The sequence below is a fragment of the Leptosomus discolor genome, chromosome 5, assembly GCF_034619465.1.
Source record: "Leptosomus discolor isolate bLepDis1 chromosome 5, bLepDis1.hap2, whole genome shotgun sequence".
NCBI lineage: Eukaryota > Metazoa > Chordata > Aves > Leptosomiformes > Leptosomidae > Leptosomus > Leptosomus discolor.
Window position 1 is genome coordinate 316,878 of NC_141395.1, and position 26,770 is coordinate 343,647.

At 40.9% G+C, this 26,770-nt stretch overlaps 1 protein-coding gene across 1 annotated transcript in view; it reads right to left on the minus strand.

Moving 5' to 3' along the window:
• Positions 1-450: 450 nt before the first annotated feature.
• TANC1 (tetratricopeptide repeat, ankyrin repeat and coiled-coil containing 1) overlaps positions 451-26,770 on the minus strand; it is a 59,131-nt gene continuing 32,811 nt past the window's right edge. The window contains exons 8-25 of the mRNA XM_009959474.2: positions 26,076-26,357; positions 25,022-25,173; positions 23,509-23,740; positions 22,400-22,566; positions 19,797-20,404; positions 18,426-18,534; positions 18,078-18,200; positions 16,983-17,219; positions 16,138-16,323; positions 14,084-14,162; positions 10,382-10,515; positions 9,738-9,861; positions 9,441-9,616; positions 7,318-7,450; positions 6,389-6,480; positions 3,977-4,123; positions 3,125-3,225; positions 451-2,245 (exon numbers count right to left, since the gene is read on the minus strand). Of these exons, the coding sequence (XP_009957776.2) occupies positions 874-2,245; positions 3,125-3,225; positions 3,977-4,123; positions 6,389-6,480; positions 7,318-7,450; positions 9,441-9,616; positions 9,738-9,861; positions 10,382-10,515; positions 14,084-14,162; positions 16,138-16,323; positions 16,983-17,219; positions 18,078-18,200; positions 18,426-18,534; positions 19,797-20,404; positions 22,400-22,566; positions 23,509-23,740; positions 25,022-25,173; positions 26,076-26,357 (4,454 nt within the window). The 3' untranslated portion in view covers positions 451-873. The remainder of the gene's footprint in view (positions 2,246-3,124; positions 3,226-3,976; positions 4,124-6,388; positions 6,481-7,317; positions 7,451-9,440; positions 9,617-9,737; positions 9,862-10,381; positions 10,516-14,083; positions 14,163-16,137; positions 16,324-16,982; positions 17,220-18,077; positions 18,201-18,425; positions 18,535-19,796; positions 20,405-22,399; positions 22,567-23,508; positions 23,741-25,021; positions 25,174-26,075; positions 26,358-26,770) is intronic.

Consider the following 26,770-nt stretch of genomic DNA (forward strand, 5'->3'; position numbering starts at 1 on the left):
TGAAAACCTTCACAACTTCATCCTGGCGTGCAACTGCACATACATACACTTTTCCTCAAACTTTCATCTTCATCAATTTCTTGGGTTTCCCATAAAAACACTTACTAAACATTTCATTGCTGTACCTTTTTTCTTGGACAAACAATAAATCATTTTGCTTTAAGATAGCACCCAAAGGTGTTATATAGATAAACTACATAAAGTGCGATTATTGTTAACATGCCATAATATTGTGTTCTTCAGTGCAATAACCAATATGGTCAAAGCCTTTCAATACACATGCAAATGTCACTGTTTATTTGATTTCTTCTAGTTACTAAAAATAGTTATATTTACATGTCAAAGCATGGCTGCTTATAGCTTACTCATACACAAATTATTTATGCTTCCTAAATGTACATCATGCAACCCAGATTAGATCCCACTAGAAAAGTGATAAAATTCTTTGATTTTTTAAAAAAACGCATACATATACAGATCTGACTAGTTTGCAGCAGACGGGTATCTTTCTTAACACTGTTCTGAGAAGTAAGCACTTACTTAAGCATTATAGAGGCACGATTATGATGCAAGGGGTGAGATGTAACCAAAGGCCACAATTAAAGCCCTACGTAAAAGGAAAGTCTTATTTAATGGCAAAATGTAATGGGCAGGGTTTCTCTGCTTGAGGTCCTGTTCTGGTGGAGTGATCGTTCTAATTGACTGTTTCTACACAAATCTGCTGTTCCAGTTACTGTAACTGCCCTGTGATGGTGGGAACAGTTTAAAGTGGTTGCATCCCATTGAGTACTGGCCAGTCCGTGTTCGTGTAGCAGTAACACCCTACGATGAGGGAGCCAAGTTGTACAACCCCATAAAGACACCAAACAGTATTTATACATTTGATTCAATGAACGAGCGCTTTGGTTTTGTAGACGTGACATGACTTAAGTGGCCTTCCTTACCGACCTGCGACTGCTGGTGTGACGCAGCAGCTGGGTATAAACGCGAGGCTTGGTTCGGTGCTCTGTTGTCTTGACAGTGGGTGGACGTTTGGCACTTAAACTCCTCGCGTTCTTTAGCTTGTACGCCATTCTGGTTGCTCTCTCCTGGGGCAGCACTGGCAGAGGACAGTTTAGTTTGGTAGTGTTTGACTGAGAACTGCTCAAAATTTGAGGACAGAATGCCCCCAGAAGCAACACTCGTTGACAATCCATCCGATGCCTGCGAGTGCCAAGTGCGACTGGATTGAGTACTCTGCTGCTGAAACCTGGCAGTCTTATCCATGATTCCCATAAACGGGGTATGGCGAGGTCTGTGCTCAGCACCAGTGCCCTGAACTTGGTTGTTAATGCTGTTGTCCTTGAGGCGCACGTCAGGGCCTAGCCCCTTAGGGCTATCAGAAAGACTACCCGCTGAAGTTAAGCTGCTGGTTGAGCTGGCAAGAATCATACTACTGGATGGAGACCCAGAGGAGACCCTGCTGGTTGCAGGACTCTGCTGCCTTGCTTCACTGAAACTCGCTGGAGGAGGGGCTGTGAACCTGTCTGGGGGTTTAGACTTACTTGGGAAAGAATGAGAAGGGAGATGCTCGTTATGCTGCGAGTGGGAACAGGGGCCGGACGGAAACTTCTCATTGTACAGTTCAGAACTAGGGCCCGTGGAAGCACTTCCAGATGACAATGTGCTTATCCCATCCATGTGCTGGATTTTAGAGTGCCGGCCCGGCAGGGGACTTTGGGGAAGATGCTGAAAAGATGACTGTGTCTTTGTATTACAGTGACCACCTCCCACTTTCGGTCCAGGCTGGATGGTGTTCAGGTGCTGATTAGTTTTTACAATCTGTGCCTGCTTTGTGGGCTGCACAATCAAGCCTGGCTCTCTCAAGTATTTATTGCCTGTTCTGCTTTGAGGGGACACAGATCTACCTTTCTGCTGAACGCCTTCTTGAAGGGTCCTGCTGTACGATGAAGCAGCTAAGGAATGCTGCAGCCTTTGTGGAGAGGCAATGGATTCGTCGGGCTGTGGCAGCTCATCCTCCTCTTGAAGATGAAAATTATCATTCACACCTTGTATAATGGCCTCCTCCTCGTTATCAGAGTTGTTAATTTGCTGTAGTAGCTGTGGAGACTGATGCTTCTGTTGCTGTGTTTTCTGGAACTGTTTGCATTCCTCTTCTACTCGAGCCAGGAGACGTTTTATCTCTTGATTGCTAGGACACAGCTGTGTGGCTTCACGCAAGTCAGCAAGAGCAGCAAGTAGTTTCCTGTTTAGGAAGGAAAAAAAAGAAAAGGCAAGCTGCTTAAAAACCTGGGGCAGATCTGAGTCTCAGCATTGCCCACTACTAATCCACCTCCACCACTTTCAGAGAAATAGTCTGATTTGTCATCTCCTGCTGCAGGTGGTGACAATGTCAGGACTGGACATTCCCCAACCCAGGAAATTCTTTCCTACAGTGAAAGCGCAAACCCAGCCCCAAACCCTTCCCCCTGTAGTAGCAGCTTTTTCAGGCAGACAGCTGATAGCACTAGGAACTGACGCTTTGCCTCACAAGCCCTTTACTGTTACCCTCAGAGTGGGTGACTTGCTGAACTGTGCTTGGTGACCATTTATTGTTCTGCTTAGAAAAGCCATGGTGAATCAAGAAGGCACCTCTCCCTCCACTTCAACTATACCACTACAGTCTGGTATTTTGCCAGCTTGAAGAAATGGTTCCTCCCTCTCCCCTTGTTTCCACCTTGAACTGCTGATGATTCAACACACCCTGTCCTGTAAAGCACCCAGTTGCTCTCGGTAATAACTAACGTGGTGCTGGAGTTTGTGGCACACTGCTGACAGCGTTCTTCTCAGTCACACGAAGCAGCAGTCCTATTCACTCTTACACGTAAAATAATCCCTCTTCATATCAATTTGTTCCTTTCTGGACTGCCTGATAATTACCTGAATAGAGTATTCAATACTGCTTTTGGGGTTTGGTTGGCTTTAACAGATACAGAGACCTAATACAGATGGAAAGTGCACAAGGAAAGTAACTTTTTCTTTGCAAATTCCAAATACGACTAGCAGAAAGAAAAGAAAAAAAGTTACTGAAGTGTTAGGAAGTTAAAAACATCTGTGCAGACAGATGCACAGAATCAAACAGTACCTGCTGTTCCGCTTGGCTCGTGCTCTAGCATAATAGGCTTCGTAAGACTTGGGTTTCAGATCCAACGCTTTGGTAGCAAACTCCTCAGCCATACCGAAGTCCTGGTAATTTAAACACATGGACTCACTATACGTTGACAGTGAAAGAAAGCTGCATGCGCTTTGCTCATGGGGCTGCTTCAAAACTGCAGCTAGCTTATACAGCAGGTATTTCCTGAATGACTGGGCACAGACTCATCTTGCTAACCTTGTCTCTCGTGTCTGAGGGAAACTGACTCCAAGCTGGCTGAAGAGCAATGCTAATACAGGTAAGGAATGTTTATTTTCAACCCAAAGATGTTAAAACGCTAGACGGCGCTGCATGTTTAACAAGATAGATAATGACCACCTCGGACAGCAAGGCTTCAGAATGTGTTTTGAAAAAAAAGGCCAGTTAAAGACCTAGGGATGTAAAGAACAAGAAAAATGAGAAAATGGGTTGGACTAGTCCAGAGCGTGCTTCGATAGGGGATGTGAAACTTTTAGAATAGCATTTAGTAGGTTTTGCTGTATGGTAACACAGGGTAGTGGTGGTGGCACTTTCCATTTAGTCTTTTTAAAGTACCAAACCCAAAAGTTCCAAAATAACTGGATTAGACCAGAACAGCTGTAATAGGTCCCCCATGCAACATGCCCCCTCATCTTATGGACTGTCCCCATTTGTTGACACCACAAGGCCCAAAATCAGGATACAGTGAAAAGGATTCTAAACCAGCAAAAAACAGACGTCCACGTACAAACGCAGTAATGTGGCAGAACGGAAATCTGAGATTCCCAATGCCAGAGAGGCAACAGATTGACAGCAAGAGCTTACGTTTGTTTTTCGGCGACATCGTGATAAATTCAGGTACAATGAAACTCTCAGCTCATTGAACGCCTTCATTTCTTCTCCAAACCCTTCCCTCGGAAACTTCCTCAGGGCGTACTGGTAGCGCTGTGCGGCTTCCTTCATCTTACCCTTCTACAAATGCAGCGAACAAGAGGCTTTTCAGAAACTCTTAATATTGCAATACTGGTGCAGAAAAGCACATTTCTATCTGACATTACCAACAGGGGATCTTCCAGCGGAACACGGAGAGCCAGATTTTTGAAAAGATCAATATATACAGTATGACTTACACTTCCAGACACCATGGGAGAATCTGCGTGTTAACCACAGTCTGTGTGTGTTTCCAAACTCGTACCTTTAATGGCATTTCACCAGGACAGCATCTACATTATTGCATACTACTGGCACCAGAAAATGTCATGCCTGTACAATTCACGTATGATACCATTCTTTCTTTGTTTTTTCAAACAGAGCAGTCAAAGATCTGATGATGTAGCTGACAAAAACCAAAAGGCCCAGGTGCTCCAAGGACAGCCCATCCTCCGTTGGGCATGGTGTACGTTCAATCAGGTGGCAATGCTGCAGGACGAGCTCTGGCACCGGGGGGCTGGTTGGGTGAGGGACAAGGAGCCCACCCAGCGTTCAGACCGGCAGCCCAGCGACTGCCCGGCCCAGCCAGGTGTCCCAGCCATGGTGCGCTGGGTGACAGAAGGGATGGCTGGGAAGTTGTCACAGGTCTCGCTCTTGCTGCTCGGCAGAGGCTGAGTTGCCTCCCTAGGGCAACCGAACAATCCGCCCTTGCACTGAAAATACTCGGACCCTCTGAGAGACGCTTGGAGAACGTCTCCGCAATAAACTGCAGATCAGAAACAGTTTTGCTATAAAACACTGAAATCCTCGTGCAAGAAGAAAAGAAAATCTTTTAGTTGCCAGATGAAGAAATTTTTCTCTTTAGGGATATTTTACAAGTTAATTTCTTTTCATAAACATTGGGCAGGTTTTATTACTTAATTCATCTTATCACTCAAAGTGGTCAAAATTTACTGCTGAAACTGACAAAGGAAATAAGGTTCATCTTGTTTTATTCAGCTCAAGAGCTGAAAAGTTGTTACTGTATACTGTGAGCACACTCCAATACGTGTTACTCTGCAAAATAACTCTCCATTTAAAACACTGTGGCAAATAAATAAATCAGAGTATACTGGAAAAAGTTTAAACAAGCTAACTGACATACTATAGCTTTAGCAAGTCCACTCAAATTACTGTAATAAAATTAAGCACTCTAAAAATAGGTACCAGCAGGGAATTCAGCCTCTTGTAAAAAGTTGTAAAACATGTTAGAGTGCCAAGTCCTGCCATGTTACTGTGTGGTCTGAGAGTCCAGGTGGGGTTCAACCTGTAAAGCAACTTGAGGAGAAACTGAAGAAAATTAATTAGTGCTGATGACACGGTGGCACCTCTCTCCCGGAACGCCCAGCGAGTCGCATCAGCACACCACTGGAGAAGCGTGACACAGGAGAGGCTTCCCAGGGATGGCAGAACTGCCTTCGTAGCATAAAATCTGTTATCCTTGAGGCTGAAAGATGTCCCATGCTTAAAGGCACCTGCTTGCACATAAAGCGCTGAACCCACTTCAGGGTCAGTAAACTTGATAAATTATCCAGATGTATTCACAAGACTCCTGTACTGAATTTGGGGGGAATCTAAGCAGGTCCACCCCGATCCATGACAGCAAAGACTCAAGGGTCTCTCTTCTGTACTATGCAAAGCCATTTGATACAGAACAAAGATCAGATGTAAGGTGGCAGATATTTGAGGGCCCTTGTAAAAAAGCCCTACAAATCACAGGTCGTGTAGCCAGGGCAGACTTTGAGTGATGCTTGTATCGGCCGTGCAGCACTAGGGAACGCAGCCGTACCACACCAGAATAACGCCGGTCTCTCTTCTGAGCAAGGTATCGTCACGAGTAAAAAGAATGTTATCGGAAGAGCTGTCACTTTCCTCATTATATATTTAAATAGCACACAAAAGAACATTATCCTACAGAAAAGGATATGCCTAAATGTCACTGAATGCAACAAGGCGAACGAGCACCATCATTCTGAGTTGCTCTTAGGAAGCAACTGACTGCTACAAACGTTCACAGAATGAATTGCTCAACATAAAGGAAATGTACTTATCCACCTTTAACTTCTTGTTTATCTATTTTACACAGGAGTTTTCAATGATTCTTTCCCAGGGTTCTCAAGAGTTCTTGGTCCCATTGCCAACATGGAGAGGATGTGCAAGTACGCATCTTGTTTGAACAGGAAAGGAGGTTGAAAGAACTTTAATCTGCCTTCAGACCAAAGTCCAACTATAATGTTCTGCTATCAGAAAAAATAAAAATCGACCTACTTTGTACAGTATATTTCCTTCTTCCATCAGTTTCTGCAGCAGAATAAGGAGAATATCGGGTTTTGAGGTGGCCATTGCCCATGCTGCATTCCCTGCAAGTTAAATTTTAAAGATCTCTGACAAAAGGGAAGGAAGTGTGTCTCTGATACCTATTCACACGAGAAAGCCTAACCTTACTTCAGTAGATATTCCACCTGCATGGAACTACTATTATCCATGTGTGCACATGTATTTAAAACGCATGCATACCCCTGCCGCCCCACACTGAGAGCAGCCAGGTATTAAATGGTCCGATTCATTTCACCCCTGCTCTAGAGCCAGTGTAGGACAGTGTGAAAGTCATGGTGAAGTTCAGGCCTAAGTCAGGATCTGAACTTGATCATTCTTAGCACCCAAATAATAACGAATGATGATTTAAAGGTACTACAGATGCAGTGATCTGCGCCACCTGCTTGCCTGCTGATAATGCAGCAGTACATGGACATACATTTTTTGCTCACCCTTTGCAAAAATGTATGATTCTGTGATTTATTAAAAGAATGTTACTTAAGTGTAAAACTTACTAATCTGAATCATTAATAGTGTCAGAATTAAGTATCACTAATACATAATCATCCGTTTCTTGTTTGATTGAGCATATCATGATTGAGTAACCACGTAGAGGCTGACTCCTCCAGACCTTCTCATCAACACACGTCAAAGAAAGGAACAGAATAGAACTACTTCCATTCCCTCACTTCTGAAGTGAGTCTTGAGTGTCTGCCTTTAAAAAGAAAGAGATTGATTCCTTTGGCATCTGAAACCACAAAACCTACAAAAAACCTAGTGTATTTCAAGATTTATTTATTTAATCTACTTTGCAGAACCGACAGTAATTCTAACAGCAGATACTCGGTTGGTTCTCTGGAGTATGGGATAGTTCTACTAACCTAGTTTAGCTCCTTTTCTCAGCAGCATAACCACTACTGATGTATTACGACAGCCGATGGCTCTGTCCAGTGGCCGCATGCCGCTGTGGTCAACGTGCTCAATCATCGCTCCTTTCTCTACCAAATACTGCACCTGTGGAAGGAAACAAGACAAGCCTTGTAACGTTATTGTTGGCAGAAGAGGCAGAACAGGGAAATATTTAAGCTACCACCTCATCTTCCCTTAAGTGTACGAGTACACACTCCGGAGTATCCTAAAGCCATTTTAAACCCATTGAACTGAGCCCACTGCAGTCAACACGGGAACACCATCGAACTGCACTGAAGAGCCGCAGTTATGGAATTACAGAAAACCAACACCCAGATTCCTGGAAGTACCGGTGTCAGAAAAACACCAAGACCAACACAGTATGCTTGTTCCCTCCCCTGTTCATGTTCCACACGCCAACATGCAGGCAGGGCAATGCCAGCCTAAGGGCAGTAAGCTCAGCTGAAAACAGCAGCCATGCGGGCCCTGTGGTTTCAGCCCCAAGTGCTCCGCAACACTACCCTGACAAGCGCCAAGCGCGGTACCAGAACATGCTTCTGGTGTAGGACACCGTGCTGTGCAAGTACAGTAAGCAGAAAACACCAGGCTACTAGCACGTAACGTGAGACATTTAAAACATTCTAGTTAATAGAAATACAAGTTACAGTGCTGAGGGACCACTCCTTGCTCTATACAAAGAAAAACATACTTGTGATTTTACTAATTTCTTAACTATGTATTACAGCAGTCTAATGCTGCAGCTTGACATAAACGGAGCAAAGGCAAGTAGGACACTTTAAGCAGGCAAAGTAAGTATGCCAGAGACCATCAGCTTCAACCAAGCAATCACCAAGCATCCAGAGCATGGAGTAATTCTGGTAACTGTCCATCAGCAATGCTAATTAAAACTGCAATACCCAGGAAATGACAGCGATGGTGGGTTTGACGTAAGCAACAGTTCTTTCACATAACCACTGCTTGCCCAAATGTGATGGGCAGCAAGCTCGTCAGGAAAGCAGTATTAACAACCCTTCCCGCTGACAGGCTGCCAAGACCCACAGCTGCTGGCCTGTGGATCTCTTCACGAGTACTGCTCCACCGGTGTCTGCTGCCGTAGCGCAAAGACTGGGCTGTTCCGCCCTGCGAACCGCCAACGTGGCCAGTCTATCCGGTGAACTGGCAGCCTGTACTACTGCAACGCAGCAGCCTACGGTAAAAGCATGGACAGGAGCCTGGCTATCCCTCATTCCCAAGCAGGAAAGAAGCCCCTCTCCAGTACCCAGCATCAACCAGAAACACTCGCAGCGGCAGGAACATTTATTATAGAGGAAGAAGGAAGTACGTGAGAAAGGTACAGGACCAAAAAACGAACTTCAGTTGTTCTACTTCTGAAACGACCTGTGGAACAAACTGAGACAAACTGAATTTAGACCTCAGGCCTTGTATTTCCACTTTATAGACTGGACAGTAACACTAAGATGAGCTCAGTGCCATCTTCACAAGATGGAAACCGTAAGGATTTCCAACAGTTGTTCCGTCATGCAAAGCATGTAAGATACCTATCAAAGACAAGCAATGCGGCCTTAAGATGGAGAAGCAGAATCTTTCTGCATTTCATCTATTCTGGCAATATTATTATTCTTCCTAAACCTCTAACTTGGGGGTTCTGTTCCACTAGGGCACCCAATGGACTGGGACCCTGTCAGGTTACCCTGATGGGTTTGCAGAGGCTGAAAAAGGGTATTTTCCTTTCATGTCCCACAGGCTTTTTTATTGTTATTATTCCAGTTCACCCAACACAGAAATTGTACATGCTACTTTTTATTGAGATTTAAAACACTCACAATGAAGTACAACAGCACGCTGTAAAACATAATGGCATCATGCTGGGTTCTATCACAGCCACCTTGGTACTAAAACCTTATCTAGAACATGCTTTTCTGAGTAACCACATGCACTGCAGTCAAGATGCTAGCAGTGTAAGCGTCTTGGCTACTTCATCAAATTTCCTTTCTATTTTGGTTGGCAGTATTTTTTCTAAGTAATTTTGCTTCGTGTTACGAAAATTCAATATATGCTCATTTTTTCTACTTACAATATCAGCATCTCCATAAAAAGCTGCCAGGTCTAGGGGCGTTCGGCCATTTTTGTCTGTCTGATCAGTTGTTGCACCTTTCTCAACTAAGTACTGAACCACTTCCCTGTGGCCTTTTAGACATGCCCAGCTCAAAGCTGTCAGTCCTTCTTTGTCCAGAGATGAAATAGCTGCACCTGTAAAACAAAAATCAACTTTGTTATATGGTTGTCCTGTTTAATAAGCAAAACTACCTAACTCGCAGAGAGGCAGTCTCTGGTACAGCTGTGCAGCCTTGAACTGCTATTCGTTTTCTACCTTTGGAAAGCAGAAATTCCACAGTGCTCAGATGTCCTTCACAAGAAGCCACCATAAGTGGAGTTCGGCCCTGCTTGTCGCTTAAATTCACATCAGACCCATGCTCCACCAGAAGTTTAGCAATCTGAAACAGAAAATAGCAATTTAAAAAGAAATCGGCAGATTCAAGTTTTAGCTGTAACAGCATGAACTTTTAAAGAAGAGGGCCAAGGCATTGTTTACAGCAGTCACTGAGAAATCCTGTGCAACTCCAGTCTTAACTGTTCGCAGTTCAAGGCCTTCTCCTGACAGGAGTGGCCAGCATGAGGGGGGCTCCTGACTCTTAAGGGTCTCTCTCCATTGATACAGGAGCAGTATAGAGGATCTGAAATTGCCTCTGTTCTTGGTCTAGGAAACAAAACGTCTTAACTCCCGTATATAAATTTTCAGGTATCTCATAACTAAGGTTGTCACACAGCTGATACACTTTGAGCCTTTTGTACCACTTTAAGTAGCTTAAAAAAGGAGCGTCTGAACACGTCCCTTTGAAGTTGATGCAGATGCGTATTAGCAAATTGATGCTAATTTATTACGGGACTAAAGATAAGGGGAGTCAAGTACTGCCTCCTAAAGGAATCCATTTAATTCGCGAAGATGCGTCAGACCTGCCAGTGCCCCTGCCGTACTGCACAGAAAAGTGGAGGAATCCCCCTCCTGTTAGCTCTCGTCACAACTGCTCCATGTTGAAGAAGTAATTCACAGACCTCCAGTTTTCCTCTTCCTGCAGCAGCTGTCAGGGCTAAAGAAAGCATTTTCATCAGCATCATCTCTTAGCTGTTTTACCACATCTTTTGACCCATGCACATTATGGGATTGTTACTGAATCCCCAATATTTTTTTCAACTCAGTGGCTCCGTAAGATTTTCATAACTATTTTCAGACTCAAACAAATTAGTCAGAATCAGGTTAAGTCAATACACCACGCACATTCCCTGGTAAATAAAATAGTGGCTCTCAAAGATAATAAATGTATCACGTGCCTAGCTTGTAGGTTGAAAGGAATCTTTATGAAAGTTTTGGATAAACCCACCAGCCTGAGGCAGTTCTAGTTCCTTTCTCATTAACCATTTTTTTCATGACAAGAACGCTTCATCTCTTTCCATCAGGCCTTTCCCAAAGGTGCAGATGATAACAGTTCTGGGATTCGACAAATCTCAAGTTTCAGGAAGTACTGTTTACTCGATCCCTAGCAGTGATCTATTACCAAATGTCACGTATTTAGATCTCTGCACAAAGCCTGTATCTTGGACAATTTAGCTTCATTCTGCAATAGTTAGAATTGTCTTCCCTGTTTTTCATGGTGAAAACCACAGTAGGTTATCGACCAATAGTTCCAATTCCTTTGCATTAACCCTTGCTCTAGACTTCAAGGGATCACTGTACATCCTTCAGCACACAGGAGACATCAACGTTCTACTTCACTTCAAAGTCTTTTTTGAACGGAGCAGTGTATGTTGTCAAGAGCGAGCGCTCCTGGCCTCCAGTTAAAACGCAGTGATGGTGCTGCTGCTTCCCGCAGGGGGTCACGACTGCCAGGAGGCGCCGTCCGCACGCCCACGCTGGGCACGGAGCAGGCCAACACGACCAAGTGCCACGTGTGTCCAGAGAGCACAATAACCATTGGTTACGACCTGTGCTGTAGACTTCGATAAGGTACAAATTACTGCACGTCTGTGTTCACAGTAGGGGGCTTATGAGCAAGCAGGTAATTTGCAAACACTCGGCACTAATATTTTGTGACTCTACTCAGTACCACAACACCGAGGCGCTGCTGTAAGGCTATACATGTAAACAACTTGCCACCTTCTCCTACAGCTTATTATACTGCTGCTTTTCACTATGACACTCATAGAAGCATGACAATAAAACATTTTTCCCATCATGATTTTTCCCCCCTCTTTCACTTAGCTCGCATCAACTTATTGTGTGTTTTAAATGGAGCTTGAAATTAAAATGTTTTTGTTGTTCTTGGTGTTGAAGCATCATCAGTAACGTTAACACCATTTAGAAAATGGGTTCATGTGCTGACTTCTGCAAAAATCAGAAAGGACTGGCCCCTCCATTTTCTAAATCCTAAAGCCATATATTTTCCAGTAAGAAGTGAGTCAAATTGTGAATGTCTTGTTACTCGTTTTTTAGCATTTTCAAACATGGTAAAGTACAATTTTTAAGAACTCCAATGGATGCTAACAGTAAATGAAATTACAAACACTGCAGGAAGTAGTAAATTCATTATTTTTTTAACAACAACATCTAACCTGTTCACTTTTCCCTCACTGACACTTCTCTGTGTTACAGTTACATCAACTGTTCAGATCAGACAACTGCAAAGTAACTGTTACAGACATCGACATCAAAGACAAAACAAACTACCGTGTTCAAAAACATCACATTTTTTATTCTGTCAGTACCTGCATTTTAGCTCACGGTGTAGCTCACATCACCACAACCATATAACTCTCTATACCTCATCCATGTGTAAGACGACTAAACAATTCCTCCAGTCTGCTTAAACAACATCGGACTAAACCCTGCTCAGGAATTCCAGCTATTCTACTCAAAAGGATCACCTCTAGTCTGCCTATGGGTACCCTGCAAAAGTTGAGAGCAGACAAAACGATGCTAGTTTCTATCACTTTTACTAGCTGGTAAGTAATGCTCAAAATCGGCTAATCTGTATAGAATGTATGAGGCTGGAAAAACGTCTCACTGATGTCTTTAACCTAAGATCGTCTTTTCCAACTAAGACATAGTAATACTGATTTTGAAAAGGGTAAACTAAGGAAATTTAGAAAACAGGCTTAAGAGTCTCCCATTCCTACATCCTCTCATATCACGTGTTATGTGGCTTTTTTTTCTGCCCCACTTTAATTTGCTATTTAACTTGCCATGAACCTGCACTTCAAACATGGCCTTCAGCTATGTTAATGTGATAAAATATCGGGAATGGCAATGATGATCTTAAGCTGTCTTTCCCTCTAAAAGATTCACAATACAAAATGCTACTGAAACAGCCCCCATAATGAGCAGAACCAACTCATGATTCAAGCAGATAATGGCAGTACAAACATATGAACAGAAACAAGCTGTTCCTGTACGAAAAGGAACGATCTGTAAGGTTGTTCTATGCTGTATCAAGGTGTGATGGATTTCCCTTTTCAAAACAGGGACTCACAAAACACGCTGCTCCTCGCTCCGTCTGCCTCATGAAACTCTAAGTTTTATCACTACCCAGTTCCATATCATGATCCCATTTACACAATAGATGGCAAAGAACCACGCAGGACAGTGCAAATGTAAGTTCACCCACACATGCAAAACACTGAAGATTCCAGCAGCACGTAAATCCGCATCCTTTCCACGTAAGTTTTTTTACATTCAGTAACTGAAGAGTAATATTTCCTGTAAAACTCATCCTGTGGCTATCCTGACTCGCTCTACAACATGTTTTTCTTGTCCCAGACTTACTACTCTATCTCAGAGAGCACAAAATTACCACAGGCAACTGCTCGTAGCTCTCTGGACTCGGACCTTCACCTCCACCACAAGCTGGGACTGCACAAGGAAGGACGCGCTTAATGAGCAGAGACTCCTGACACATAAAGCAAGAATATCAATACAAAATGTTGACAAGGAAATATTAAAGGAAAATTAACTTAGAAACAGCGGTATGCTTTTTGGAATTCATTGGATTTGCAACAGGAGGTTTGTACGCATGGGAATAAAGAACATTTGCGTCTCCAGTATGTGGAGGAGGCTACTGACAATCACTAGAGACTGTTTTCCCCACCTGCTTGTGCAGTCTTGGCTGTTTAAATGAAATCCAGATGCTACTCATATGGTAAAACAGGAAAACTTTCAGCTGCAAGCTGCAATTTGCAGTCTGTCTTTAAAAAAATATTGGGCATTTCCCATATACACAAAGGCATGTCTTTTTACCCACTGCCTAATTACAACAAATGAAGCAGTTGCCTAGCATTTCCTGCAAACACATGAGATCAAAAAAAAAGTTCTCAAACAGATAATCCTATGAAATCCTACACTAGAGCTTGAAGCTTTGTATTTCCACAGAGAATTTTCCATTTAATTAGAAAGTCAGTAATTTACAGTAATTTTAATACAAATTAACTCTTCCTTTCAATACATGAGATGAGTTTAAGAAGTTAAAAACTCTATACTGCATTTTATTAATAAAACTGTTTTTTTTCCCCGTGACTTTTATCACCCCCCAAAAAAATATTTAAAAATCAAAATGAAAACCCCTTACTTCTCAACTCTAATTAGGGAAAACATGAGAAAGGAAATACCTGTTTCTCCCCACAAGGCATCGGTATCATTGATGTCTACATCATGGTCCTTTTCAGTTGTCAAGATGTAACAAACCACCTGTCAACAGCAGTTGGCAGAGATGTAGTGAGTCACAAAAACCATCGGCTGTTACTTGCAAGATACAGCAACCCGTCAAAGATTTCAAACAGTGAAAGTGCTTCTCCCTCAATCCGTATGAACCAAAGAAAATTAATATTGCTCATAATCCATCAAAGCAAGTCCAGTATGACTTTTAGTATGCCTTGAAGATGACTGAGCATTGCTGAAAAGTTTAAAAAAAGCCCAGTGCCCTTCTGTGAATTGGTTCAGGGTGTTTTACGTGATTATGATTCAATGAGCTCCTGTGTGACCTACATATACCAGAATAATCAAGACAAACAATGCCAAAACCAAAAATAAAGCATCCCAGTTCAGCGAGGAAATTCCATATTGTCTGAAACCAAGGGGAAAAAAGAGAATATTTACATACATCTTGTAAAATGGCGATTCCTATGTTTTTCCTTTTACATTGTTTATATCTTGGCTGTTTTTCAAAATTTCTTCACAGAATGGTTTAACTGTACATTGTTAAACACTAATTTTTAAACTTGAGATGAGTTATAAATTAAGTTTTGCTGTGTTTTTAGTTTATTAAGGAAATCTATATTTTGTAACCACAAGCTAATAAAAGATTAGTAAATTAAAATCTCTTCTAATGGCTATTTTAAACAGATTTTCTAATGGGGGACATGGTCATTGAGACTGCAGCAAGCAGGTAAGGGAGTAGAACCACACCAACTGACATTTTTGATGTTATGGGAAAAGCAAAGGTAGGAAAGGAGAAAGTATATGGATATTCTCAGGCTGTATGAGAAGTGTTGTACACAATGTATAGAAACCCCTGAAATTCAAAATGCTAGAACATAATTTATTTTAAATTCACGGAATGCACAGGTCTTTTTTCTAGCTAAGAAGAATTAAGCTTCTTATTGTCCTAAAAATAGAGAAAGATGGACATTGGTAAGAGTAAGTATTCATGATTAATGTGATCTATTTTGCTGATATTCAGGAGCTGCCTGCTGTCATTTAATCAGGGGATAGCAAACAAGAACTTTTATGAAAGTGAAGGAATTATCCATTAATTCAAGTTACCAATTAATTCAGGTTAGTTCAAAATCCTCAAATTTACATTGTGAGAAAGTGATGGCTTACGTATCATAAAATAAATTATTTGTGCATAGACATTTCTATGTTTGAATCATGGAAACAACTTTAAAGATCAGATACTTGATCTTATAGCAACTAAAAAAATAGATTTAAAAGAAGTAAATATTGAAATGGTTTTATTGGAGAGATTTTAAGTTTCCACTTTTGGCACATCACTTATAATACACTGGAGATGCCATCGGCCTAGTGTGATCTTCATTCAAGTATCTTTACTTACTGATTACTTTACATCTAGGTTAAGATTTATTTTCCCAATGAACAGAAGACATACTCATATTACCCAAATACCTAAAGCATTTTGAGTATTTCTTATGTGTTTACTTTTAGAGTTTCTTTTACTGAATACTCCTGAATGCTGACAAACACTTCTTTCATCACATATATAGGTAAACCCCCAAATTTCTGTCTTAAGTGACATTAAGCTGAAGTCTGTAACTTGATGTGCATCAGGTTAAAAAGTTAAGCATGTGCAAGTATGTGCAACTTAAAATTTGTTACACTATGAAAAACAAAAATTTCAACCTGAAGTAGAAACATACTGGGTGGATCACTGATACAGTATAACATTATTAACACTAGAGATTTAGGACAACCTCCAAGAACAGAGAGGAAAAAGCAGACAGAAAATTAGAAATCCTGAAGGAAATAGTATTATTGGATAATTAACTACAAGCATCTAAAATAGCTGCTAGAATCCATACTGCTATAAACATCAGAAGTTTCAATAGTTCTGCTTTCCAAACCTCTTTTAAAAATAGCCGCAGGCACTGTTGCACAATTCTCACAAATTGAAACAGATTTGGAAATACTTGAACGATCAGCCTACCTGACAGTGTCCCATACTGGAAGCTGCTGTTAGAGCTTGTTGCAGTGCCTGGCTTTTTCTTAGGGAATTTTGCTCTTGGGAAGGAGTTACCCAAACAACATTGAGCAAGTATTCAAGGATATCACAATGCCCTCGCAATGCACTATGGACCAAAGCACACTGGCCTTTCTTGTCTACGTAGTCAGCCTGCATTGGGAAAAAAATGTTTGCAGTTAAAAACTGTAGTGAAAAGCCACAGGGAGGAGAAGCTCCTGCGCACTGAAAAAGAGCGAATGTCACTCCTGTCTTCAAGAAGAGCAAGAAGGAAGATCTGGGGAGTTACAGGCCAAAGAGCCTCACCTCAGTTGCTGGGAAGGTGGTGGAAAAACTAATACTGGAAACCACTTCCAGACACATGAAGGACAAGAAATGATCGGGAGTAGTCAGCATGGGTTTACCAAGGGGAAATCATGCTTAACCAACCTGACAGCCTTCTACAATGAGATGACTGGCTTGGTGGATGTTGCTGTTGGGAGAGCTGTGGATGCTGTCTACCTTGACTTTAGTAAGGCTTCTGACACTGTCTTCCGTAACACCATCATGGCCAAGCTGATGAAGTACAGGTTACACAAGTGAACAGTGGGGTGGACCCAAAACTGGCTGAACAGATAGGCCAGAGGGTTGTGATCAGCGGCACACACAGAAAATGTTCCATGAAAGTCTGCACAGACATTCTGGACCCCCTCGCTGCTCCGCCCCAAGGCTTTGTGTGTTAATTAGGTACTTCCGTAATCAATAACAGCTTTCTTAGGCCTTTGCGTTACTTTTTTGGCTGCAAACATTGCAAACTCTGTGCATCAGCTTACCTTTGCACCTTTTTTGCAGAGCAGTGAAACAATGTTCATGTGACCTGCAGCAGCTGCATAACTAAGTGCTGTCATCCCATTTTCTGAAGCTCCATCAATAGCAGCTCCGAATTCCAGTAAAAGAGTGACCACTTCTTCATGTCCAAGGTGCGACTGAACACACAGCACTGGAGCATTATTTAGTACTTCAGTCCTATAATTCACATTTGCTCCTGCCAAGATCAGCAGCCGACTCACCTAAAATTTCATTTAATCAAAACAATTTTTTCCTCAGATTTGTCTGAATTTATTAAGAGACTTTGACATCTTGATTCAGATACTCCTATGTTACTCCCTAATTTTGATGCAGATTTTATTGGCAGACATTGACTTTATCACATATACAGCGACATGAAAGTTTAAAATAATCTGTTAGCAAATAGATTATTGTTTTACTGAACTATGTACTCCTAATAGAAGACTTGCCTCTCCCTTGAAACTCACTACTCTCTTAGCACAATTTCATCTGAGTGAGGTGCTACTACTCTGCAGATTTATGTAACTGACTCCATTAACAGAGAACCAGATTGCATAAAAAGCAATCTCAAAAAAATGAGCAAAGCACATGTGTGTGTGCGCGTGCACACCCAAACTTCCAAATAAAAGGCTCCAAAGTTGGCTAAAATTGCAACTTGTCAACTTGGATTTCCCTATCCATAATCCAGGGATTCAAAGAATAGTGCAAGGTTCTGGGATTTTATAACGTTTCACTCTCAGAGTATATCCCCTTTCACAATTCCCTTGATACTTTCCCATACAAGAAAACATGGCTGGAGTCTGCCCAGCACATCAGGCTGGTACATCTGACCCCCTGAAAATGCATCCACACACTTATCAATGCTACAGAGTGCGGCTACATCAGAATCAGGGTGAAATCCTTCTTTCCATCAAAACTATCAAGGAAAACTGAACTGGAATTTAACAACAGCTTAAAGAAGTACATGAAGACTTGTTACAAAGGAGTTCAGTTACAGCTGCATAGTGGTAGCTTTTTGTCAACAGACAGCAACAGTGGCAGATGAAGCACTGACTGTAAATGATCGCTGATTTTCTTACCTTCACATTGGGTGTATACATGTTTCTCAGAGAAGCAAGGGCTGCAGACAGTCCATCAGTACTGTAACCAATCCACAACGCCTGAAGATGACTGGAAGAAATCCCAGTCCTTTTACTGAGACCCTAACAGAAACGATACAACAGGAAATCTCTCTGTAGGATTAGAAATACTATTTATATCTACACCTCATCAGTATAAAGAGAAGTAACAACTTTGTTTGTTAGCACTAGCAAGTATTTTGCATAAGCTTCTAACAAATTATTAAATAAACTCAGAGGACAATCAGACAATCTCTAAGACACATCCATATGAACAGATCATACAACCTATTAAGCTGTAAGCCTTACCTTAAAAATGTGAGCTTTAAGTATATGATGACCAAGTTCCATAGTCTGTTGGCGGTTTAACTTTCCCTCTTGTCGAGAAAACATGAAAGCCAGTAGAGCGTGTCCATTCCTAGTAAAAAGGATTAAGAGAGAACTGCTTTTATAACTATACTTTCAGTAAATACCCTAACACATCTGCATGCCTGTCGTAACAGCTCAACTTTCTCTGTCAGACTACTGAAACATACCATTACATCTAAACAAAATTCTTCCATGCTCCCCTTTTGTGTTGTTTCATCTCACAGTCAGAAACTGCAGGTACTTCAGATAAAACCCAATCCTTTTAGAAGCAGATGATCTGAATCCTTTTGAAATTTGAGATAAAATGTGCATTTAGTAACTCTGCATCTACATTAGGCAGTGGTCAGTGTTCTAGGAAACAGTTGAAATGGAATAACCCTGAGAAAACAAGGTTATTATACACTATACATTGATCAGACTATATACTGGAGCTGGACAATTAACCATATGCTAATCAGACTATTCATCTGGGCAATGAAGTTGCAGGGGGCTTCTCACCCCACCTTCACAAATTTCTGAACAGAACCTTTCAAAAATGGAAGCTTGAAGACTAGGCAAGACTCCATCTTCTGTTGAGGCATGCACTGCCCATCAGTACTGAGCAGGCCCAGGGTGCAGCTTGCAACGCTGAAACACAGCAGGGGCCAAACAGTCTGCGACCCTGGTAATTCCACCTGCTGAACTGGTTTTGCTATATCCACTTGAAAGCACAGAGAAGTCTTGGGTCAGTGATAAGTTTAAGTGCCAGTATTATTTATTTGTTTGTAAAACCAAAAAACCTAAACCCCTGAAGAACATGAACAACGCGGGAGATGCAGACTGCGAGAGTGGGCACGTACAACCATCACTTACTGTCTCCGATTTAATTGCTTCATGCTCTTCAAGTCAAAGAAGATGACATAGAACAAACTGAAACAATGCCATGAGGATATAATTATAGAATGAAATGTCTTAACATTTTTATGTTTAAAGGAGCCCAAATGATCTGTTCTTTTTGTTCCTGTACTCTGAACAGACAAGGTGCTGCTGCACATAATTCTCAGCAATCTTGCTGTACTAGTAACTGTCATTTCTCCATGAAGGCAACAAATTCAAATACAAATCTGCAAATTCCACAAAGTCAATTATGCATTGTAACCTCCGATACTTCTGGTCAAGTCTACCTCTAAACATAATAAAAGTTTTAATTTTGGAAAAAATTAGGCATGCTTGTGTTTTAACATTACTCTTTCACCTAACAAATTGTTGCAACCAATTATAGAAAACACAATGGCATTTATTTGAACATGATTTACCGCAAGTTTCATTTACCTTGGCTCACACAAGAAGTCAGTATTTTCCCCGTCTGCTCTCCAAACAAGCCATTCCCTGAAGGAAGGATGGCAGAACATACGTGTTTTGTCACGTCTTTTTATCAGAAAACATGAAAGGGTTTCCATCCTTTGGCTGAAGTCTTCCCATTGTTGTTCACCGTTTATTTGGCCGGCATGAATAGCTTGGAAAATCTGGTCATCTGTCATGGGATGTAGGGATGCCAGTGCCACATTTAATATCGGCAGGGCTCGCTCAAAAGCAGAGTTTGTCATGAACTTCATATTGCACTGAAGTAAGTACAGTTCTGATAGAGACACTGGAACAACCTTGTAGCTTGCACTTTTGATTACTAAGTGACCTTTTTGGAAAAGATCCAGCGTGAGTTTCAAATAGAGGTAAGATCCTAGGCTTCTCATGATCAGGTGGTTACTCACTTTCCCAATAATAGCTGCATCAGCTTTGCCATTTAAAGAGATGTTGTTTATAATTTCCTGGCTGTTATTAATTCTGTACTGAATATAAGCATCCAAGTCATCATGAATTTCCTTGTTGTCTGGAAAATTGTCCAGGGATATTGCAATAAAGGGCAGTGAACTTACTACTTCCTATGAGGGTGCAAGGGAAAAAAAAGGAAAAAAATCACCACAGAGGCATGACAGTATTCCAGCACTGAAAACTCAACAATGCATTTTTGCTGTATTTCTCTTCTGTAATTAGTATCAGACAAACTAAAGAGAAATTCAGTATATCTGTGATGGCTTTGCAAATATTGTCCCCAATAACAGGTAGAACAGTAATTCTACATTTCATCATTTTTCATAAGAAGGTCTCAAATATTTTACTGACCATCCAGCAAGGGAACTGAAGGGGATAAGCTATAGAAATGATCACGTCAAAATTAAGGGAACAGGAAACAGTCACCAGAATTGGACCCTAAAACAGGCCAGGGGGAGTGGGGAGGTAGAAGGAATGATTTATTAAGAAATATGACCAAAAAAAAAAAAAGAGATAAAAGAATCTCCTCATTGTTACATCTTCCAGTAACAACATGCTAGAAAGGCACCACCCATACACACGCAGCCCCATTTAGTTTAAGGCAAGTACCAAGCGTGGCACAGTCAGACACTTCAACAGGTTTGCCTGAACACATCTGAACGTTTACGTCACACAGAACGCATTTATGTTTATGCAAATGAAGATCCAAAAGACCTAAAATTTCTTACATAGAGGCACCTATCAGAAGCATTTAACAAACTTCTCAACACTGTCACAACACACAAAGGAACTCTCTATTCCACTTCAGTTACATGAATTTCAGAAAGCCAAACTTTTGGGCTAATGAGACGCTTTGATCACAGATGCACACTTCTCCACAGAGGAAACAGTCCCTACTGCAGAAATCCTTTGTTAAAAATAAAAATTTACTTGAGACTAAACTGTTCGGCCAGTTAAATGCTCAAGAGTCCCAGTGGCAAGAACGCAGACATGAAATAACCTCTCAGAAGGCCGTCCTGAAGCACACCTGTGACCTAACACTGTCAAAACAGATGCAGAATCATAGAATAGTTTGGGTTGGAAGGCACCTTTAGAGGTCATGTAGTCCAACCCCATCACACATTGGCAGTGTCTTGCACCTTCTCATCTTGGTGCACAGCCCAACTCTGGAGCCACCTGCCTACTTCTGACCAGACACATTCTCCATTGCTTTAGGAAACAGCTACTATAGAGCTGGACTCAGTCCTCCTTCATGTCTTCTCTGGGGGATGCCTAGTCAAGCAGCAGCACAGAACTGGTAGAGCTGCATCTCAAGCACTGTCAAAACATATAAAGGGTGCTAACTCAGAGATACGGTAAAAGACTAAAACAGATACCCCTTCTTTCTTGAGCTGAAGGTGACTGTCTTAAAACAGCCTGACCAGTGCTGGAAACAAAACCAGAACTTTGTTCGGAACATTGCTGTGCAGCACAGAAAAACAGGAATTCTGTATGGCCTCACTTAAAACACTCTCAGGATTTCTGCAAGTATCTCTTAGCTGCTTAATTCTGACAAAATGCTTTAACCAGAAATTTTGAGGCTGTTTTTTTTTTTTTCCAGGGGCAGCAAACAGACAAAGAGATGCAGAGACATCAAGGGTAACAGGGCCAGAAATCAATCTCACCAACATAGCAGAATTGTGGCTTATCCCTTCCTAAAAAGCAAAAATCTAAGGCTTAATACCAGCAGAAACACACTCCAACAAGTAAACATTAAGGGGAAATTCACTATGGGCTTCTAATTACTTCCTTTTTTTAAGCTTTCAATCCTTCAGTTGCCCATTTCACTCTTGAAGGCCAAGGAAACATACTCTGGTTTCACCACTCCTTGTGTTATCAGTTCTACTAGCATACTCAAGAAAGTGATTCAAACCAAAAAAGGCCTCCAATGTCATACTTGTGCACTGGAAATAAACATGCAATGACAAAGGAAAGAAGGAAAAAAAACCCCAAGAGACTTTAGTTTGACTCCTTTAAAACCAGTGTTTTTCATAATAGTGCAGATGCACCAATAGACAAGATCACTTAATCTTTGAGGGTAAGAAAAAAGTTAAAGGTGTTTTTACCTGGAAGTTAGTTCTTACAGTCACAATGAGCTTCAGCCAGGGAGGAAACTTACAGATTATGTTTGTGATAAATGAAGAAAGTGTGTCACCATAATCAGGTTTATGAAATTCAGCATCATTTAAACCATCTATCAAAATTAGGTAGTCTTCCTCAGGAATTTTCTGCTCTGAAATATGAAAATAAAAAAGGAAAGAATGAACACAAATTCTCCTATTAACTGACATATTTTTATCCCCAAATTTTGAACATGAAGAAACAAAAATGTTATCTTTATGCACAGCAATACATCCTACGGCATTTAAGCAATATTTAGGAGATTAAAAACATTAGGAGATACAAACCGACATCGCTATAAAATGATAAAAAGTAGAAGCAATATTCATTTTGAGCACTTGTTAAGGATGAAAATCTCAGGGGTAAACATAAGATTTGCTAATGGATTTCACAGGAATTTTGTTGACTGTCAACAAAGTTCAAGAACTGCAAACCAGTTTTCACAGGAATGACACATGGTCTGTTCACACACAGGCAAATCTCCTCCCCCGCCTTGCCACAGATCAAGTATGGCATATACTGCTCAAGGTGGCATACACTGTGTGGCCAGCTGTTTTCAAGGAGGAGTTTGCTAGGTTTATTTTAAATACAAAAATCACGCTGTTGCACACTCCCTCAGAAAACTGCCATATCAATTTTAAAAGCAAGCAAAAACCACATCTGCTTGGCAGGTGTTCAGGCACAGAAGAAAATTACAAACAAAAAACTGTGACAAAACTCAAAAGCGTGTGAAAACAAAATCTTCTAATGCAAATCTGCCAGCCTTAACTTCAAGCTACAAAAGTTACCCCTGAGTTTCCTAGCAAAAAAAATAAAATAAAAAAGGTAAAGTTCCCACAATCTTTAATAAGTTTCACAGAATTTTATTTTAAAACATGAAACAACTGTTTAAAACCTATTATTGTTACAAACAACTACCACAATTCAGAAATCCCTTTCTCCAGGATGTTCTGATTTATTTGTTTCTTTTAGAGCATTAGAATACTTAGACTTTTTTTTTCCACTTTTTATGCAGTTTACATTCAGCTTCCAAGTCACGTCCTGCTTAACGTACCTTTCCTGAGGTTTGAAAGTGGTTCCAACACTCCCCTTTTAAAAGCTACTGCTGGATCTTGTACACAAGATCTCAGGCTAAGCATGCTTTGTAAGTGAGGCTCTTTTATTAGAAGATCTCTGTATGCTGTTAATTGATTTGAACGACAAAGTAAAGCTGCAATACTGTGCACGAATTCTGGGACGAGACACGTGTATGTGTTGTCAGCTTGACAGTAGTGATAAGCAACGACCTAGAGAATTTAAAAAAAAAAAAAAAAGTGTTACTGCTTCAGTATTTAAGTTGGTTACTGGTTAGTCCAATTACAACACAGCATTACTACATTTCTCCTTCAACTACAAAGTATTTGCAGTGTTAGAATAATTACCCAACTCCACAACTGCTCTCAGACAGCCTGTGTCAGAGACACAGAGAAGGAAGACACAACACTGATTTTGACCTTGGAGGGCGTGCAAAGAGGAAAAGAAATCCAAATGTCAGGTTCTGGCATGAAAACATAGTAATCTGGGTTTGTGCCATTTGGATACTGTGGGTAAACATCTAAGTAACTAAGTAGCAGAAGAAAAATAACTTGAGGCTCTGATTAACCAACCTATTAGCTAGAATTCAACAACATTGCGTCACACGCTGCAATGACCCAAGGACTAATTTGATCATCAGGCAAAAGCGAAGGACAGACAGCTATTGAAGACATCCTCATATAGCAAACAGAAAGAGGACAACTGGCTTGATTCTGATTATTACAAAGGTGTGTATTACTTAAAAATATAACATAACCTAGGCCATATTTCTTTGGGGGGGAAAAAAAAAATAAATCAAACCACAAGGAAAACATGGTGTTCACAATACATAACAAGTTGGCACTCCAGTGGCTTTCATATCCTTGTTTCCAAATAATACACATCACCTTAAAGACTGCAACAATAACCTCACGTTTTCCTCACAACTATTTGCATAAAGTATGCAATTCAGGCATTAATTATTTTTACTACTTAGGCAAAAAATAAAACACCTATCATAACAATCTAATGCAAAAATAACTTTTAATTACTTATTTCAGACTCTCAGAGTATGGAAAATAGACTACATTCAAACTCAACCTGTACTATGGAATATAGATGGATTTTACACAGATCAAACATTTTACCTTCTTTTTTTTCCAGAATTTTGCTTTTGGAAGGTATATGAGCATCTACCTGTAGAGAGCACATTGCCCCTTTTGCAAGTGAATGTTCCCAACTCCCCATACACACATAGAAAAGACGTGAAATTTATAACACAACTCTTCCTATGACCGAGCAGAATTCAAGCAATAACTTGAAAGGTAGAAAAGGTGGGTAGCTGGTTTCACCAGTGACAAGACGTACACATCTTTTAGAAGTGACCAAGGTACTTACCTGTTCTCCCACCATGGACCACTGGCATGCCCACCAGGCTTTGCAAAGCAGACTGTCTCCCCCCAGGTTAGGGGTTTTCTAACATACTGAAATTCTATCAGTAAGTGAAAACTCACCTTTGAAGCAAGGCGTCTCACAGAATCACCTGTTTGATTTTGGTATTCAGGAGTACCAGGACAATTCAGAGTCTTCATTGTATTGGTACCACTTGTTGAAGGAGCAGATGGGGGTAACTGACTTAAGGGAATCTCCTGACTGGAGTCACCACCTGTTTTTAAAAGGCAACAAATACAAAAGAGACCAAATTTGCTGATAGCCGATTGTTTTACAGGAAAACATCATGGAACATCTTTACTGCTAGGGTAAAAATTAAAACTGAACAATACCATTAGAAGAAGCCTGCTGATAAACTAGTCTGATATATACAGGCACATATTGGCAGCTTTACAATTTTAAAACAATTAACTGACTTAAATCGAAACTACAGAACTTCTGAAAGCAAAACCACGCTGATGTGAAGAGTTTCCTTATGAAAATTACATATGCGATGACCCGTTTAAACTAATAGTTATTACATGACTGAACTCTTGGGAAATGTAAACAATTTATTATTATTAACAATAATAGCATTATTTGAAGTGTCAGCAGGGGACGTAGCAGTAACTACAGTCACACCATCCCTCCACTTAACGGAGGCACTGGACTGGTCAGGTGACAGAATCCTACGGATCCCAGCAGAAGACAGAATGGGTTTCTCCATAGCTTTACTCTTGCCTCGATTGAAATCCTATGGAAAACGCGTGGTACTGAAAAGCTTGTGGTACACAGTGGGGAAGAAACATGTCACTTCTCTCTTCCCAGGCTAATGAGAGAAGAAGTTACTACAGTCACACTACAGAGTTGAGGGTACCCACTGCCTGACAGAAGGAAGAGGTTCTATATATTGCCTCCATTTTACCATCCCTTTCAATGGGCTGAGCCTACGCTACATTATGTGGAAGGTATTGTCAAAGCATACAATTTTAACAATTTAATTCCTCCTTGCTAGAGGAAATAAGTATTTGCCAAGGAATTGATGAGGCCCAACTACCTTAAGCCAAAAAAGCAAACAACATTCGACTCTTGTTATCAGTACAGTAACCCAAACAATTTCTCAGAAAAAGAACATACTTCTGGGGGATGAATTAGGGCTATTTGAAGCTATTTGCCTCATGCGACTTCCATGGCAGCTAAGTGCCACCAGCCGTGAAATTACTGCAGTCTTCCCAAATCCCACATTTCCAGTAATGACTGCTCCCCTGTTCTCTGCTGGATCAGTGTTCTTCAATGTTTCCTCAATCGCATGAAACAGCCATTCTCTTCCAACAAACACCGAGTCTGTTGTTATGCTTGGTATTTCAAACAATAGTGGCTTCAGCAAAATATCTTGAGGCTTATAAGGGATGAAACGAGCTGAGAAGAGGTGGCAGGGAGAAAAGTTTATTAGAAGAAGCTCGACACGCAGTAAAACAGCACTGTTTCAGAAGATCATTTAATTCAGTGACCTTGTTAATAGCGTTCATAATCAGACTTCTTAGAGCTTTCATCATGAAAAAAACAGACTGATTTGCTCAGTTCAGGTCACCTCCATTAATTCCCATGTGAATTAAATTCTAGAGGAGAGAACCTACAAGTATAATTTGAGGAATTTTTTACAATTGAATTCGAGTTGTTGCAGAATCCAAAAGTTTTCTTAAAAATGCATTAATAATTCTATAAATGGGGAAGTGCCAAACATTTTTCAGTTTAGAGTGAACTACACTGCTGAGCACCTCAGTCTCAGGTCATTAGATCTGTAAAGACATTTACAGAGAAACAGGAAAAGA